The following is a 15,662-nucleotide window of genomic DNA, read 5'->3' as shown; positions in this document are numbered from 1 at the left end:
CATAGTTAAGATTAACCATGGTTTGTTGGATTCAGATGATAGGACATCCTACCTCTGATGAAAAACCACAGCATAAGATCCTGAGCTACTCCTGATTGTGTCTCAGGAGGCAGGGAGAGGCACATGTATCTCAGGTGCACTGCAGTTCCTTTTCATAATGCTAAATTATGATTCAAAATGATTTTTTTCCTGATAAACATTGCTAACGATTCTCTCTGCCAGCATAAGTCTCTTATTCTTCTCCTTTAGGCAGAGCTTGTTGTGAAGGAGACATAGGACCCATTAAAAAAAAGTATTACTACGTATGCCATCTTTTTTCCTCTTGCAAGGAATTCAGTGGAGTTTGCGTAATCCTCTTTCTCTCTTTCTTTTATCCTTATAACAACAATTCTGTGAGGTAGGCGAGTAAGTTACCCAGGGAGCAGTGTGGCCAAGTAGGACTAGAACCCAGGTCTCCCAAGTCTTAGTCTTGTGTTCTAACTACTACACCATTTCCTTCATATTGGTGCCTAATTTTGCGATGCAATGGCAGGTAGGCTTAAGAACATCTTTCATGTTGCATGTGAGTATAGCGGAGTCATGCAATTTTTTATTAGAAATTTGCCAGGCAAGAATAAAATTTTCAGAGATAATTCAGAGTGAGACCACATACTGGACCTTTAACAATTTATATATAAAATGTATGTAACTCCTTTAACTTGCTTTGTAGTTTGCCTCATCCCAAAAACTCAGGTAGGCAACAGAAGACAAACACAGCTGAGCAAAATAACATAACGTGTTCTGACATTTTCCCTAATCCCTTTGTTATGTGTACTCCAAAAATAAAGGACCTGAACTGGCAACTCCATATCAGATTTGTAGAGTGTTGTGTGTGTGGAGTTGATTTTGTTAGGGATAGAATCTGAATGCAGATTCTGTCTTGCTTTGAAGAATGCAGATTCAAAATGAATGTTTAAGTGCTTTTTAGGTGTTTTATAAATAATATATGTTAATGATGAATTTTGTGTTAATCTTTTGTGGATTGCAGAATCAGGCCAACTGGTGTTCTCTGTTCAAAGTGCTCCATGCAGTATTTTATCTAGAAATGGGAGCTTCTTAGCTATCCCTTTCCAGAAGTAGTCCCTAAATGAGCAGAGAGACTTCTGGAACACCGTCTTACGAGTCATGAGAGGAGCCACTGAAAAGAAAAATTGGCAAGCCACTCCTCACATATGGAAACACTTTGCATGCACCTGTGAACTACAAAAAAATTGAACCCCAAGTGTGGGACATAGCTGTTTTTCAAGAACCCCTGTTCCAAAGCCCCACTGAACTTGTATGGCTGGGCTGATAGCCTAGTTTTCTGGATTTCATAACTTTCTACTCAACAAGCTTACCAATGACACAATGCCTTAATTTTCTAAGAAGATCAATTACATTTAATCTGGAGATAATCATAAGCAACCAGTAGGGTATTCTCCTTTGTCAAGGAATAAGGCTGTTCAGTAGCCCTGCACTGCTTTGAAGAATTAATGTTCAGTACTGAAAAGTGTTGTTTGAATGTGCTTTGCAATGCCTTCAACATATATAAAAACAGGTCTTCTGTTCCTAGGAATTTTTTTCTAAGAAGTCTGACTGTTCTTTATTCCTGTTTGGATCACATAATAAGAAGAGACCCAGTAACCTTATAATAGGTAACATTGTTTTTTATGGGTTGGAAGAAATGGTTCAGAAATGAGATTTCTTTAAAGTGGGAATGGAAAGATCTGTAGCCTTCTATTAGACTCCTGAAAGCTTGGCCTTGAATTTTAATTTTCTTTACACATAAGTTCAGGGCCAAGCATAGGCAATAGGTTTGAATGGTTAAGAAAGAAGAATTAGGTTTTTATGTGTCATCATTTTAAGCACATCTCATTGTTGTGCCATGGATTAACTCTGCTAGGACTCTTGGCTTTTAGTCTTGCCTTTTCTGTGTGTTGATCCAGCACCTGAACAGGATGTGGCCTGTGACATCCAGACATGGCTAGAGCATTACATTGCCAAGGGGGAGAGAGTGTTCCCCAACTCCTTGGCGCACTTACTGCCCTCATTCTTTCCCCGCAGTTTCAGTGCATTTGAATTATGCTACTGGGTCCATCCTCTCTTGCTATTATTTCTCTCCTGGACATTCACAAATTCCTCTACCTGCAGCTTCCTCTTGTCAGTTTCCTTGTCTGTTACCTGTTCCCCTTCTGACCCCCATTCACAGCTGCAACATCAAGGACATTAACCAGGAAAGACTGTGCTTATCAGACAGGGAAAAGTGCATACTTGTGACATGTGAGGGGGTGATCATAATGTTTTAATTATATGCACATTTGCATATTCCCGAAGCAATGTTTTGTTTTATTTTTTAAAGTGGTGAATGAGAAGGAATAGCAATTGGAGCAGAAAGAGGGATAGGGCAACGAGATAAGGCGGGTTCTGGCACAAAGTCCCTGGGGATACTTGCCCAGAAGGACTGAGGATGAGAACTAGCCATGGCAAACCCAGTCATCTGTCCAGCATACCAGCAAACAAGCCTCTCTGGCTTTTTTTGATTTGTGAGCACACCAGTCTGTGTGACACATGAGTCAGGTTTCCATCAGTTGAATGCTTGGAGGCTTGGGGAAAGCAGGAGCCAAGCCAGCCAGCACTGTGACTCTTGTATCTCCCCACAGTTGCCACACTTCTGGCCCATGCCATTCCCTGGAAGAATCTTTGCGGAAGGGAGTCTTCCCCCAAACAGGAGAGAGTCCCATAGCAGGGGGCCAAGGCACAGTGGGCGGATCCCAGAGCCCTGCTCTTGGGCCAGAGAAGCAATGGGAAGGAAGGTTCCTGGGCGGGAGGCAGGTGCTCACCAGTGTGTTGGCAAGTGTCTGCGCCCCTCATCCCCAGTGCAGACGTATGTGGCTTATAAGATGAGGGAGTCGATGCAGTCAGCTCTTACTTGGCCAGTGTAGCCATATGCATATGTTTTCTAAATGTACTTTAAATTGTGCTTATTAGTGGTAACCCTGCTGGACATGTGTTTCCCAAACGGCAGTTCTGTGTCGAACATGCCTGATCAAGGACAAACTGGTTTATTTTGTAATCAATTTTGGTAGGTCGCATGTACGATTATCATGTTCTGGATATGGTTGAACTGGGCGTTGAGAAGTTTGTAGCACTCAAAGAAATCAAGGTAAGATGCTGTTGAACATCCAAAGTTTATCAGTGGAAATATTTATTAATTGGTAGTTGCATAGCTTAAAACATCTGGCTGGGAGGAGAGACTATCACCAGAAGTCCTTCTCATGAGGCATGGTTTATTCATTCAGTCAATTTTTCTATAGGGCCCTTCTATTCAAGATCTCCAGGGCATTTCATCAAAGAAAAAATGCAACAGAAACAGTAAAAGAGAACAATAAATCACAGCAGGAATCACAGCAGAATTGAAGGCCTGGGAAAATAACATGGTCTTTGCATGCCATCCATATGCACAAGCTTAACACACTGCAACTTGCATTACAGCACATCAGGAGGGCTTCAGGTTGGAGAAGGCTGAGCTGAGTACATGTATTGTGCCTCAAGAGCACACTAGGAAAAAGCATCCCTGTTAGTGGACCCCATAGCAGGATCCTCTACAGTAGTCTTGGTTTGCTTTTATCATGATAAAAACTTGCTGCTGCAAATATAAGCCATGGATGAATTCTTAAGACTCTTATTTTGTACATGAAATCTCATCCTTCCAATTAAAAATGAGAATAATTCAGAATTCTTTTAAAATCAAAATGGGAAAAACTTGTGAGGAGACTGTGGCAAACCTTAATTCACCTTGTACATCATCCTTATGGCAAAGACCAAGCTGCTATTGAAATACTAATTCTGAGCCAAAGCTGTAGCAAATCAGACAACAGGTGAAGGATCACCTGACTTAATGCTCATCCAGATATAAAAAATTAGTTGGGAAAGGGGAGGTGGATCTAGAATTCTCTCTGCCATCTAGTTTTGGGGTAGAGAAATTGCTTTTCTATATAGAAGAGTATTCAGTTATGCTAGCTTTCGGTCTGACATGGGACCATTTGTGTATACGTTCTTCAAAGCAGAAAATGACCTAATTCTATGGGTAGATGACTTTTTGCATAGCTCCCACATTTCAGAACAGGTGACTTGCGGGGAAAAAAAACTTGGAAAATGCAACTAGTTGTCATTAGGGATCCATAGATTAGAGTATATAACTCAAATCTTTTTCTATCAGCATGAATGGTCTGCTTGTTTCTGGGCTCAGGTTAAAGAGTTTGATAACCTTTATTCAAAAATGGCCTGCTGCCTGGCCCTTGTGATCTGCACTGGAGGCCTTGCTATCTGTTCCTTGCCTACAGAAGGAAATAAATACAAGAGACACAGGACCTTTTTGGTGGCAGCACCAAGATAGTGGACATCTGCTGAGCATCCTTGTTTTTGAGGGGTTGGTGAAAATGTTTTTAGCTACCATTTGGAGTGTGATCTCTTTTGGTCTGCTGCTTCTGAATAACCTGTTGGTGTGTTTTCTGTTTTATTTTTTAATTGATTTTTATGCATACACCTTTATATACTGCTGAATATTAAAATATTACAGGGTTGTACAACATTAAAATCACAGCAGTCATGTGGAATAAAGACTAGACAGTCACATAATCAGTATACATAGCTGTGTTTTATTACAGTGAAAGCCCAAGAGAAAAGATACATTTTAAGCAGACAGCAAAACTGCAGCACATTCTGTGACTGTGTAATATTAATGGATAGGGAGTTCTACAGGTCAGAAGATGCAACATTAAAAGTTCTGTTCTCGGTAGCCATAAGGCGGACCTGCCAAGTACGTGGCACCACTGAGACTGCCTCTCCTGACAACCACAGTGACCAGACAGGGGGGTACAGAGTCAGATGATCCTTGGGAAAAATAATCTATTTGATTGCATTTGCAAGCTTCTTTTCTATTTAAACCATCCCAAAGTGAGCTGTGCATAAATGAATTTTAGAGGCAGGGAATGGTTTTAGAAATCTAACATATTTTAGGTGCCTTGATTTAATCTAACACCTAGTTTATCAAAAAGCACAGGGAGTGTACAGCTCTGTTTTCCCCCACCAAATCCAAGTACATTGCTATAAACTTTTTCATGATTTAGCGAAATGTGCAGCAAGATTTCTAGTGAGTACTGTGGGGGATTTTTCACATTACTCCTTCTCCCATAACTCATAGGAAATGGCTTTTGAAATGTTATTGCAGGGTTATGGAATGTATCTGTGATGGAACAGACAGGACAGAAGCAGCGCTATACAGTTGTGCCGGAAACTTGAAGCTACTTCCTGCACAGGATCATGTCCAGCATCTGATATGAGCAGGAGCTTTAGTTCTGGCCAACTGTGGTAGATTGCTGTTGTTTTGATTGGCATAATCAGCTGTCCTACTTGTTCGAGGAGTTCCTAAGTAGTGGAGCATTCATTTTTTGGCTGCTATGGCCAGTCACTCACTGGGCAGTTGTTGGAAAAATTAGGACTGCCACTTGATTTAAAGCAGTCTTAATTGAGTCATTAAATGAGTGTTATATATGAATAAAAGAATCGCTTTGTTCTTTATTTTAGATGATGCACATGTAAGGAGCACCATTCTAGAAACTTTCTTCTGACATAGTGCTTGCTATTTGCAGTTTTTCTAAGTAATTATATTAAAAACAACCTTTAAAAATTACCCAGTTATTTGAGGTGCCTGTCTCAACTGATTTCAGATAACTTAAATTGATTATAGGCTGTGGAGATGTATAGAAATGCAATAAATAAATAATAATCTAGTTGATCAGTTAAGGATTGCAGCCATAATTGCAAGGAAACCATCAGCTTCCCATAGCACTTAGATTATACCAATCGAGAACTATTTCTTTCTTGGCTTACTTAGGACGCAATGAAAAAGAGGTGAATAGAGAACAGTATTTTACAAATTAGTGCTTCTTTGAGTATGCTGCAGCCCTTGATTCATTCATAGGAAGGGCTCCTGCCGGCACCATTATGTTTTGAGTGCCCTTCTTGGTGCCCACTGAGGTGCCTACCTGCCCTCTATTTATTTATTTAACAAATGTTCGTACTAACAAAGAAAGTAATGGCCTGTCGTTACCAGATTTGGGGCACAGAGGCATTCTTAGGAAATGAAGGAGGCAAGAGGCTGCTTTCCCCCACGGTGTATCCATTTTTGGTGGTTCCCAGAGCTTTTCCTCAATTTGTCAAGGCCCCCACAGGCCCCAAAAAGTTGCTGACCCTTTTCCCATGTGAGAGCAGAGGTTACTTAACACGGTGGACCAACCTGGAGCACACTTTCAGTATTTAATCATTTTTCCCAACAGAAGGATATATCTTAATCCTTTTTTTTTTTTTTACCATGCCTGAGGCACTTGTTCACATAGAACAGAAGGCACAAAATATTAGGTAACAAAAACCTATTAAACCAAAAGTTGCATTAAGAGCAAAAAACCCCAAACACTGTACAGGATCCTTTATTACATAAGCTAACAATGTATTAAAATGCACAAATAATAAAAATGGTAATACAGCCTATATTGTGAATACATGTCATGTCTTTTGGAGGCTTCCTTGGTGCCCTAATCTGCAGCGCACTCTAGCATATGCAGATGCCCATGTGGAATATATACATTCCCAGCCCCAGGGGCTTTGCTCCTGGACTGCTGAGCCCAAGAGTGGCCGGTGGCACAGGGCTGGCAGGAGGGACGGGTGTTGTGCAGGTCTGCGTAAGCCCCTCCCACTTGCAGTTCTGAGCAGCTGGTTCACCATCCCTGTGGTGGACCAGGTGGGGCTTCTTCAGTGCAGATCAACAAGTAAAATATGTGGGGTGTAAAAATGGCCACGTGTCCCTCTTACTTGCATGGGAAAGTAATGTAATTGCCACTGAGACACTGCCCAAGATGAAGTCTTTCTTCTCACACTTCCCTTACTCATTTTCTCTTTTAAAATATATGATAGAACAGCAAGTGTCCTGAAGGAACGAAGCCCATGCTGATATTTGCAGGCGATGCTTTTGATATCAGTGAAGAACACAGAAGATTAAAAAGTCTTCTAATTGGTAAGCCTTTTTTTGCAGAGGAACATTTGCGGCCTTCTTCATCTTTGGCTGGGAATTTAGTCATTTCCTGGCAGGACTAGATTGCTGAAATATTTGTTGTCATGTGAAATGAGTACCTTTTACATTAAGTGCTTTTTTCATTACACGTTCAGTCTTCTAGTCCAGAGGACTGTGTCTCATTTTGGTTCTTGCTGGTATGCATGTGGGAGGAAATTGATATATCTGCCCTAAGATGAATGAATAGATTAGCGGACAGAAATAGATTTGACCCTAAGAGAAAGGACAGGGTCCACTGGATAGTCTGGAAACACCAGATGCTGTAGTGTTGCCGCAGTGCTGACGTTGATCAGCAGTCTGGATGGGAGCACCGTATCAAAGTCAGCGTGTGCATATGTATGTGTAACTTCAAAAAAATAAAAAAAAATGTTTTTGATTAATGAAACCAAGACAACATGACAATGGCTGGCTGAGTGGGGAGATGCAAGCCAGTATCTCCCCATAGGTCTTCCCCACCATCCTAGCTAGACAAAAATGAAATGGGAAATATGTATCTGCCTCCCTTTACACAGACTTTGGGAGACCTTGAGGGATGTACAAACTTGACTCACTTCTCCTCTACCATATCCATGTTTCCATTACCATTATTCTTGGGGCTTTTAATGCAGTGCTCATGTTGTGTATATGTGCAATTTGATCCAAAAATGTGGGAGAAATGTCCACTGGAGCATCATTGCCTGCTAACATTCCGAAAGAAAAGTCTTGCTTCCTCATCAGTGAACTCTAGTCAAATACAAACTGAAGAAAATTGTTGAATGTATGCTATTCAGTGAAATATGATGGCAAAGCAACAGGTAGAGCTTGCAATCTGCTAGGGAATGATGGAAGGATCATAAGGCAATGCCCGCTGGATTTTCTGTACATGGGCCTGCTGTGGAACTGCTGCACTGAAGAAAAAAATCTTTTGGCTACCTGCTAAAAGATAATGGCTTAAAAATAGTAATTGCCCTTTAAATATGGTATTTTGCTGCAAGCCCTGGGAAATAGCTGACCCTGAATAAACTCTGTTGCCAGATCTGTGTGATGACATCTCTGTTCTTAGTCAACAGCTACATTTCGATGGGCTTGCGGGCCATAAGCTGTTGTTTGCCCTTTTGAGTGAGTCATGCATTACTGCTGTTGAAAGAACACGGGACTGGGAAAACATGGTCATAAGTGTTGCAGTGGAATAGAAGGCGGGATCTAGCTTTTTAAAAAGAGTATCATCTGTGTGCATAGTGGCTTAGAAATGTTATGTAGCTAGTATTTCCCTAAGCTTGTAGAATTCAGACAAAATGGCATTTTTGCAATTATAGGACCATTGCAATAATTATATATGCAAACAAATGATATTCAATGTCTTACAACAAAGAATTTTCCACTGTATAGAATGAGAAATGCCTGACATTCAAGGTGGTTTCCAAAAAAGAAGAGGCATTAGAGATCTTTTTGTTTTTTTTCTTTGCTTGCAGTTTGTATTACAGATCTGGTCTGACAGTTTAAAAATCTTTGCCAACTCATTGGTTCTTCACTCCCTCCCTCCCACCCATCCCAACACACACACAGCATGGGCAACATTCCTCTAAAATACCCTAAATCATAAATAAAATGTGCAGTTGTAAGGCTTGTTTGATCAGGAAAAAACAAAAAGATGCACCAATCCATTAAAAACAAAATTCCATTGTGAAATCATTGCTTTTTTCTTTGTCTCAGGCAAATAGCCATCTCTTTCACATTCACACACACAGTTATTTTAGAGGGAGGACATCTTGGCGACTGGCTTCCCTAAGGAGGCCTGTCTGCCTGTCTGCTTGCGTGATCATGGAGTGAAAAACAAACCACTGTGGGTTATTTCTGTTGCTGTACACACCATGTATCATCCACACCTTGCTCTGTCATACGAATCATGACCGGGGTGTGTTGCTGGGATTAACAAGTCATTCCAGAACCCTGCAACAGCCCATAGGTTCTGTGTGGTTTGTTACTAAAGCTAGAAGCCACTTTTGCCAGGGTCACAAAATGTGACGAGCTGCGCCAGCAAGGGTAGTAGCGTAAATCCAACCCATGCTCAGTGGAAGAAATAAGCCATCCTAGCTTTTTTTCCCTTCTCCCTCTTTGGTAAACCTTTTCCTGGCCTAGTTTTCATGGCATGAGGCACCCCACAATTTCTGGTCATTTGCCAGATCATTTTCCCAGTTACTCTTGCTGGATGTGATTACCTGTGTCATCAGAACCCAACAAGGTGGTTCGTTCTAGTATTTAACAAACCACACAGGATGCATGGCCTATTGTAGGATTGTGGGGTGGTTTGTTAATCATCCCAAGAGGCTACATTGCCAGGTTTGGTCAACGAGAAGCTGTGGCAGGGAAATTGGAGCCTATGGGCACCACAATACACCATTCCTACAGTGGGCTCTAGAGATCATTCAATCAACTCTCATTCTTTTCTCTTTCTTTCTCTGGTCACCAGAGAAAAAACTTTTAAAGCTTCCCAAAGGTAAGCCAAGTTTTACAATATATTCTGCCTTAAAAGTGTCCCACTTGCTGCTGAAACTTCACTCTTTGAGGGACAAAATGTTTGGGCTGTTACAGCCCAGTGATTTTAAAAGAGTGTGGTGGTGTTCCAGCAGAGTTTGCTGTGGCATTTCTGGTTGCCTCCAGAAATGGCTCCTTCTCTTTTTTCCTCCTCTTAGATTTCTTCAGAGGCCCTGTTGTGCCCAGTATTCGTCTGGCAGGTTTAGAACATGTTCTTCATTTCACAGCTGTGGATGATAAAATCTACATGAGAAGTTACAAGTAAGTCTCTGTAGTAGTTGGTTGTGTGCCACTATCTGCAGTAGTAATATGCTTACTCAAGAAGAAATTGTGAGAAGTACTTATTTTTATTTATTTATTAAAACATTTCTATGCCGCCCCTTGCCAAGGCCTCGGGGCGGCTTACAACATCAAACACAAAATACATTAAAACAATAACAATTAAAATATATACAGTAAAATAAAATAAGCCGCCCTGGCCGAATAAAATTCAATAATATTAACATTTAAAATGCTGCTTAAATAAAAAGGTCTTCGCCTGGCGCCGAAAAACAAATAACGATGGTGCCAGGCGGACCTCTCTGGGGAGCGCATTCCATAACTTAGGCGCCACCGCTGAGAAAGCCCTCCTTCGAGTAGCCACCCTCCTAATTTCCTTCACTGAGGGCTCCCGGAGGAGGGCCTCTCCTGCTGATCTCAAGGGGCGGCTGGGCATATATGGACGTAAGCGCTCCTTCAGGTAACCAGGACCCAAGCCGTTTAGGGCTTTATAGGTCATCACCAACACCTTGAATTGGGCCCGGACTTCAATGGGAAGCCAGTGAAGCTGACGGAGAACTGGAGTCATGTGAGCATAACGTCCAGTTCCCGTCAGCAACCTGGCAGCTCTGTTTTGAACCAACTGAAGTATCCGGACTGTCTTCAAGGGCAGCCCCACGTAGAGCGCGTTACAGAAGTCAAGATGGGAAGTCACTAATGCATGAGTCACTGTTGCGAGGCTGTCGTACTCCAGATAGGGACGCAGCTGATGAATCAGCCGAAGCTGGAGGAAAGCGCTCCTCGCCGCTGCTGTTACCTGAGCTTCGAGTGAAAGCTCCGGGTCGAGGAGCACTCCCAAGCTGCGGACCTTGTCCCTGGGAGGGAGTGCAACCCCGTTCAGGACAAGGTTCAATTCACCTTCTCCGAAGCCCGAACCGCCAACCAACAGGACCTCCGTCTTGCCTGGATTGAGCTTCAGTTTATTGGCCCTCATCCAGCCCATTACCTCGGCCAGGCACCGGTTCAGTACAGCCACTGCCTCACCTGGATTGGTGGAAAACGAGAGGTAGAGCTGGGTATCATCAGCGTACTGGTGATTCCGCAGCCCACACCTCCTGATGACCTCTCCCAGCGGTTTCATGTAGATGTTAAACACAAGGGGGACAAAATGGACCCCTGCGGTACTCCATGGCATAGCTGCCATGGTGCAGAGCCATAGTCCCCCAGCACCACCTTCTGGAATCGGCCATTGAGATAGGAGCGGAACCACTGCAAAGCAGTGCCTCCAACCCCCAATCCCGCAAGCCTATCCAGAAGGATACCATGGTCGATGGTATCAAAAGCCGCTGAGAGGTCCAGGAGAACCAACAGGGATGCACTCCCCCTGTCCTTCTCCCTGCACAGGTCATCGTACAGGGCGACCAAGGCAGATTCAGTACCGTACCCGGGTCTGAAGCCGGACTGAAATGGGTCCAGATAATCCGTTTCATCCAAGAGTGCTTGGAGTTGTCCCGCCGCCACCCGCTCTAACACCTTGCCCAGCAACAGGATGTTGGTCACTGGTCTATAGTTAGTGGCCATCTCTAGATCCAGTGATGCTCTCTTCAGGACCGGTCGGACTACCGCCTCCTTTAAAGGGGCAGGCACCCGACCCTCCCTCAGAGAAGCGTTAACCACTTCCAAGATCCAGGTTCCAATCCTGTGCTTGGAATCCTTTATTAACCAAGACGGGCAAGGGTCCAAAAGGCAAGTGGTGGGACGTACTCGCCCAAGCACCTTGTCCACATCATCGGGCCTCAGTAACTGAAATTCATCCAATAATTCTGGACCAGACGGTAGCATCGGTGTCTCCCTTAAGACCTCTGACTCAATAGTGGAATCCAGCTCGTGACGAATCTGAGCGATTTTCTCCCTGAAATGCCTGGCAAAGTCGTCACAGCGGGCCTTTGAGGGTGGAATCAGATCTTCTTTCGGACCTGGACAGACCAGGCCTTGCACCACTCAAAAGAGCTCCGCTGGACGGCATTGTGAGGAGGCAATGGAAGCGGAAAAAAATCTCTTTTTCGCCGCCCTCACCGCCACAGCATAGGCCCGATAGTGGGCTCTTAAATGTGTTCGGTCAGATTCATCCCGTGATTTCCTCCACCTACACTCTAGCTGTCTCCCAACCTGCTTCATCGCCCTCAGTTCAGGAGTATACCAAGGGGAAGAGCGGGCTCTGCCCGGTGGGAGAGGGCGCTTAGGAGCGATCGTGTCTACAGCCCTGGTCATCTCCCCGTTCCACAGTTCGACCAGAGCCTCGACAGGAGCACCCGTCTTGTCAGCCGGAAACTCCCCCAGAGCCTTCAGGAATCCTTCCGGATCCATCCGGCTCCGGGGGCGGACCCACACAATCGGGTCCGCACCCTTACAGAGGGAGAGGTCACTCTCGAGCACAAACCTCACCAGGAAGTGATCTGACCATGACAGGGGAGTCAAGCATAAATTTGCCACCCTCAGACCACCCTCTTCCTGCCCCGTCGAGAAAACCAGGTCCAGAGTGTGTCCACGTTCATGGGTCGGGCTGGTGACATGTTGAGACAGCCCCATGGCCGTCATGGAGGCCATGAAGTCCTGAGCCGCCCCGGTCAGACTAGCCTCGGCATGGAGATTGAAGTCCCCCAGGACCAACATCCTGGGGGTCCTCAACACCAGGTCCGAGACCGTCTCCGTCAGCTCAGGTAGGGAGACTGTTGGGCAGAAGGGTGCACGGTACACCAACAGAATCCCCAGTCTGTCTCAGTCGCCCAACACCAAGTAGAGACACTCCAGCCCTGGTCTCGAAGGGACAGGAAGTCCCGTGAGGGAGATGGAGGCTCGGTAAACTAAAGCAACCCCCCCTCCCCTCCCCTCCGGCCGTGAACGGTGCTGAACCAGATACCTGGGCGGGCACATTTGAGAGAGGGCGACATCCCCCCCCCTCCCGCCCAGGTCTCCGTTATGCAGGCCAGGTCGGCCCCCTCATCCACAATCAAGTCATGGATGAGGGCAGATTTGTTATTGACCGACCTGGCATTAAGCAACAGCACCGTCAGGCCCGAGGGACGACTGACAAGACTCCCTGGCACCCTCTGGCTGGGAGCAAAACCAGAAGTAGGGACAGGTGTCAACCATCTGTCCCTCCTTCTTCTATGCGGACACGTTAAGCTCCCACTGCAGTTACGTCCTCTGCCCATCACCACCCCAATGGCCGCGCCGGTGCGCTCCCCAGGAAATGCAAGCGGCAGCATGGCCAGGGACGACTCCATAAAACAATATAAACACTATAAAATTATAAAAACATTTAAAAAATTCAGCGCTCAGCAGGAGGGCCTAACATGACGAGAGTGAGAGCCCCCTGACCAGCCCAGCCCAGCCGGCCCCCCGAACGGCCCCCCCAAACGGCGGCGACCGCCCTAGGATGTGAATGTATTAACATATTTTTTTCCTTCTAAGCAATTCAGATAAAAGAATTGTAGAGTTGAGGGCAAACACCAGAGATGAGTCATGATCATAAACATTTATCAGCTCTTATTAATACCAGATTGTATAATACATGGCTCAACCAGGCAGATCAGTTTTAATGATAGTTCAGCTTGGCAGAGGAAAATACTCTAAATCAGGTATATATGCTAACCAGATATCCAAATATCCTGGGGCCTGCTGCTACTTACAGGGTCTGTACACAAATATAGAAGAGGCAGTAAGGTCCTTGATGGCTGGAGAATTGAGGGTGTTGATTTTCATTACTCAAAATGGTGGGGGGGCAACATTTTTTGGTATCATAAGTGCTCTCAAAATCCATGTTGGTTGAGCACAGCAAAGCCTCTAACAAGCAGTAGAGCAAAGGGATTGGTTATACAGCTTTAAGTTTGTGATGGAGAGCAGGTTTATAGTCTAGCCCTGTCCACAGTGCTATTTAACTTCTGCAAAGTAATTAGCGGCTTGCCCCAACCTGACAGATATCCCATTCAGTGCAAATTGCACAGGGCCTTTGTTATGATGCACCTTTGCCCCTTAATTTGGGCTTTTGAATACTCATTAAGACAACCAAATGCGAGAGTTACTTCTTTGTCTCCACCCCCCCCCCCCCCCCGCTTTATTTTTAAGAGTATTGTTGAAAAAGTCTGGTTGCAAAATACCAAGGATTGAACTTGAAGATATGGGGCCCTCACTAGACTTGGTGATCAGGAGGACACATTTGGCATCAGATGATCTTTATAAGTTGTCTCTAAAGCAGCCTAAAGCCCTCAAGGTATGCAAGCAAATCTCAAAGCTTCTCCATAAGAAAAGTGTGTAGATAATTTTCCAAATTCTCAAATGTCAGTATATAAAATCTATTTTCCCAAGCCCTGTTAACAAGCTATACAGTCCCTTCAGTTGATCCAGTAGTTTAAGCAATGTCCTATTTTTCCCACTGCCTTTATGATCAAACTTATCATACAAATATGCTTTGGATCTGTTTGAGATCAGTTGGACCCCAGTTAAATCTGGTTCTTTTTCATGGGCTCTGCACCAGCATGGAGCCTGTTGCAGGAAGATTCTACAGCTAAGTGTTTGTTTGGATGGGAGCCCCACCACTTGTACCTTGCATCCCTGGGAGGGGCTCCTGCCCACTCCCTCAGTTCCTTTCGACTGCCTCCATGCCTAGGATGAGCTAATAATTGCTGATCTGAGAATTATTACTGTTTTCTTACTCCTGGTGTTTTCCCCCAAATTAGATCTCATCTCTGAATGAAAATTTAGCAAGTTTTCTAGAGTTGTTTGTTTGTAAATTACAACTTTAATTTCTCTAAGATATCAAGATTTCATCCTCAGTTTGAATTTGTATGCAGCCAGTTAAAAATCCTAATGTGTACAGAGTTTTCTAGTGGATGCACAGTTTTCTCTGGCTGAAGTTTGCTGTGCAAATACTAATTGTCATTCTAGAGAAACAAATGGCATTTTTCTATATTTCTAGCCAAAGAAGAAGAAAAATATATCTCATGATGTCTTTGGCACAAAATATGGGCGGATACACATGCAGAAACAGGATCTGGAAAAATTACAGACAAGGAAAATGAAAGGTTTAAAGAAAAGGCCAGCTGAAAAGAAGACTGAAGATGGAGAGAGTCCAAAGAAACCAAAGCTGGGGTGATGGGATAGGACTGAACAGTACACTCAAGTTAGCTGCTGTTTGATTTTTTAACTCAAATAATAAACTTCTGAAATTTATTTTGAATAAGATTTCAGGCAAACTGTTCCTCTTTGCTATTCCAAATAATTGGGATGTTTTTAAAGGGAGGAAAATTCATATAGCTTCATTGTTTCATTTGGACAAGTTTCTTCTGATAACCATTTAGAAAAGTTACTTCCATAATAGCTTCCAGCCATTATAGATGGCCAGCGCTCTTCCTTTTACCTTTAGTTCTTGTCAGTACCTTTTCAACATGTTAATGTACATTTAAAAACACAGTACAGTTACTGACAGAGTGTGTTTGTACTCTGTATAATTTTTTAAAAATAAACCTTTCACATATTAGTCTCTGGGAAAACCTTGGCCTATTTTGTTATGGGGGGAAATAAAAATACATTTACTCAGACTGCTTGTTTTCAAGGTCAGAGTTTGGGGCAGATTGGCTCAAGGTTCTTATTGTGAGATAAGAAATAGTCTATAAACAAGGCATTTGGGGTTGTTTTTGCCTTCTTTTAGTTGTTGGTGGTGGTTGATTTCAGCTTCATACTC

The 15,662-nt window shown here is 43.8% G+C and overlaps 1 protein-coding gene across 3 annotated transcripts in view; it reads left to right on the top strand.

The window, feature by feature from the left end:
* RPF2 (ribosome production factor 2 homolog) overlaps positions 1–15,458 on the top strand; it is a 23,007-nt gene extending 7,549 nt beyond the window's left edge. For 2 of the 3 annotated variants that reach the window (XM_044426381.1, XM_044426389.1), the window contains exons 5-10: positions 1,592–1,673; positions 3,105–3,181; positions 6,991–7,090; positions 9,820–9,922; positions 14,048–14,192; positions 14,898–15,458. In XM_044426381.1, the coding sequence (XP_044282316.1) occupies positions 1,592–1,673; positions 3,105–3,181; positions 6,991–7,090; positions 9,820–9,922; positions 14,048–14,192; positions 14,898–15,074 (684 nt within the window). In that variant the 3' untranslated portion in view covers positions 15,075–15,458. The remainder of the gene's footprint in view (positions 1–1,591; positions 1,674–3,104; positions 3,182–6,990; positions 7,091–9,819; positions 9,923–14,047; positions 14,193–14,897) is intronic. The other variant, XM_044426397.1, reaches the window with a different exon arrangement.
* Positions 15,459–15,662: the final 204 nt, after the last annotated feature.

The sequence above is a fragment of the Varanus komodoensis genome, unplaced genomic scaffold (assembly GCF_004798865.1).
Source record: "Varanus komodoensis strain SLA01 unplaced genomic scaffold, ASM479886v1 scaffold1, whole genome shotgun sequence".
NCBI lineage: Eukaryota > Metazoa > Chordata > Lepidosauria > Squamata > Varanidae > Varanus > Varanus komodoensis.
This window is presented reverse-complemented; position numbering and strand designations above follow the sequence as displayed.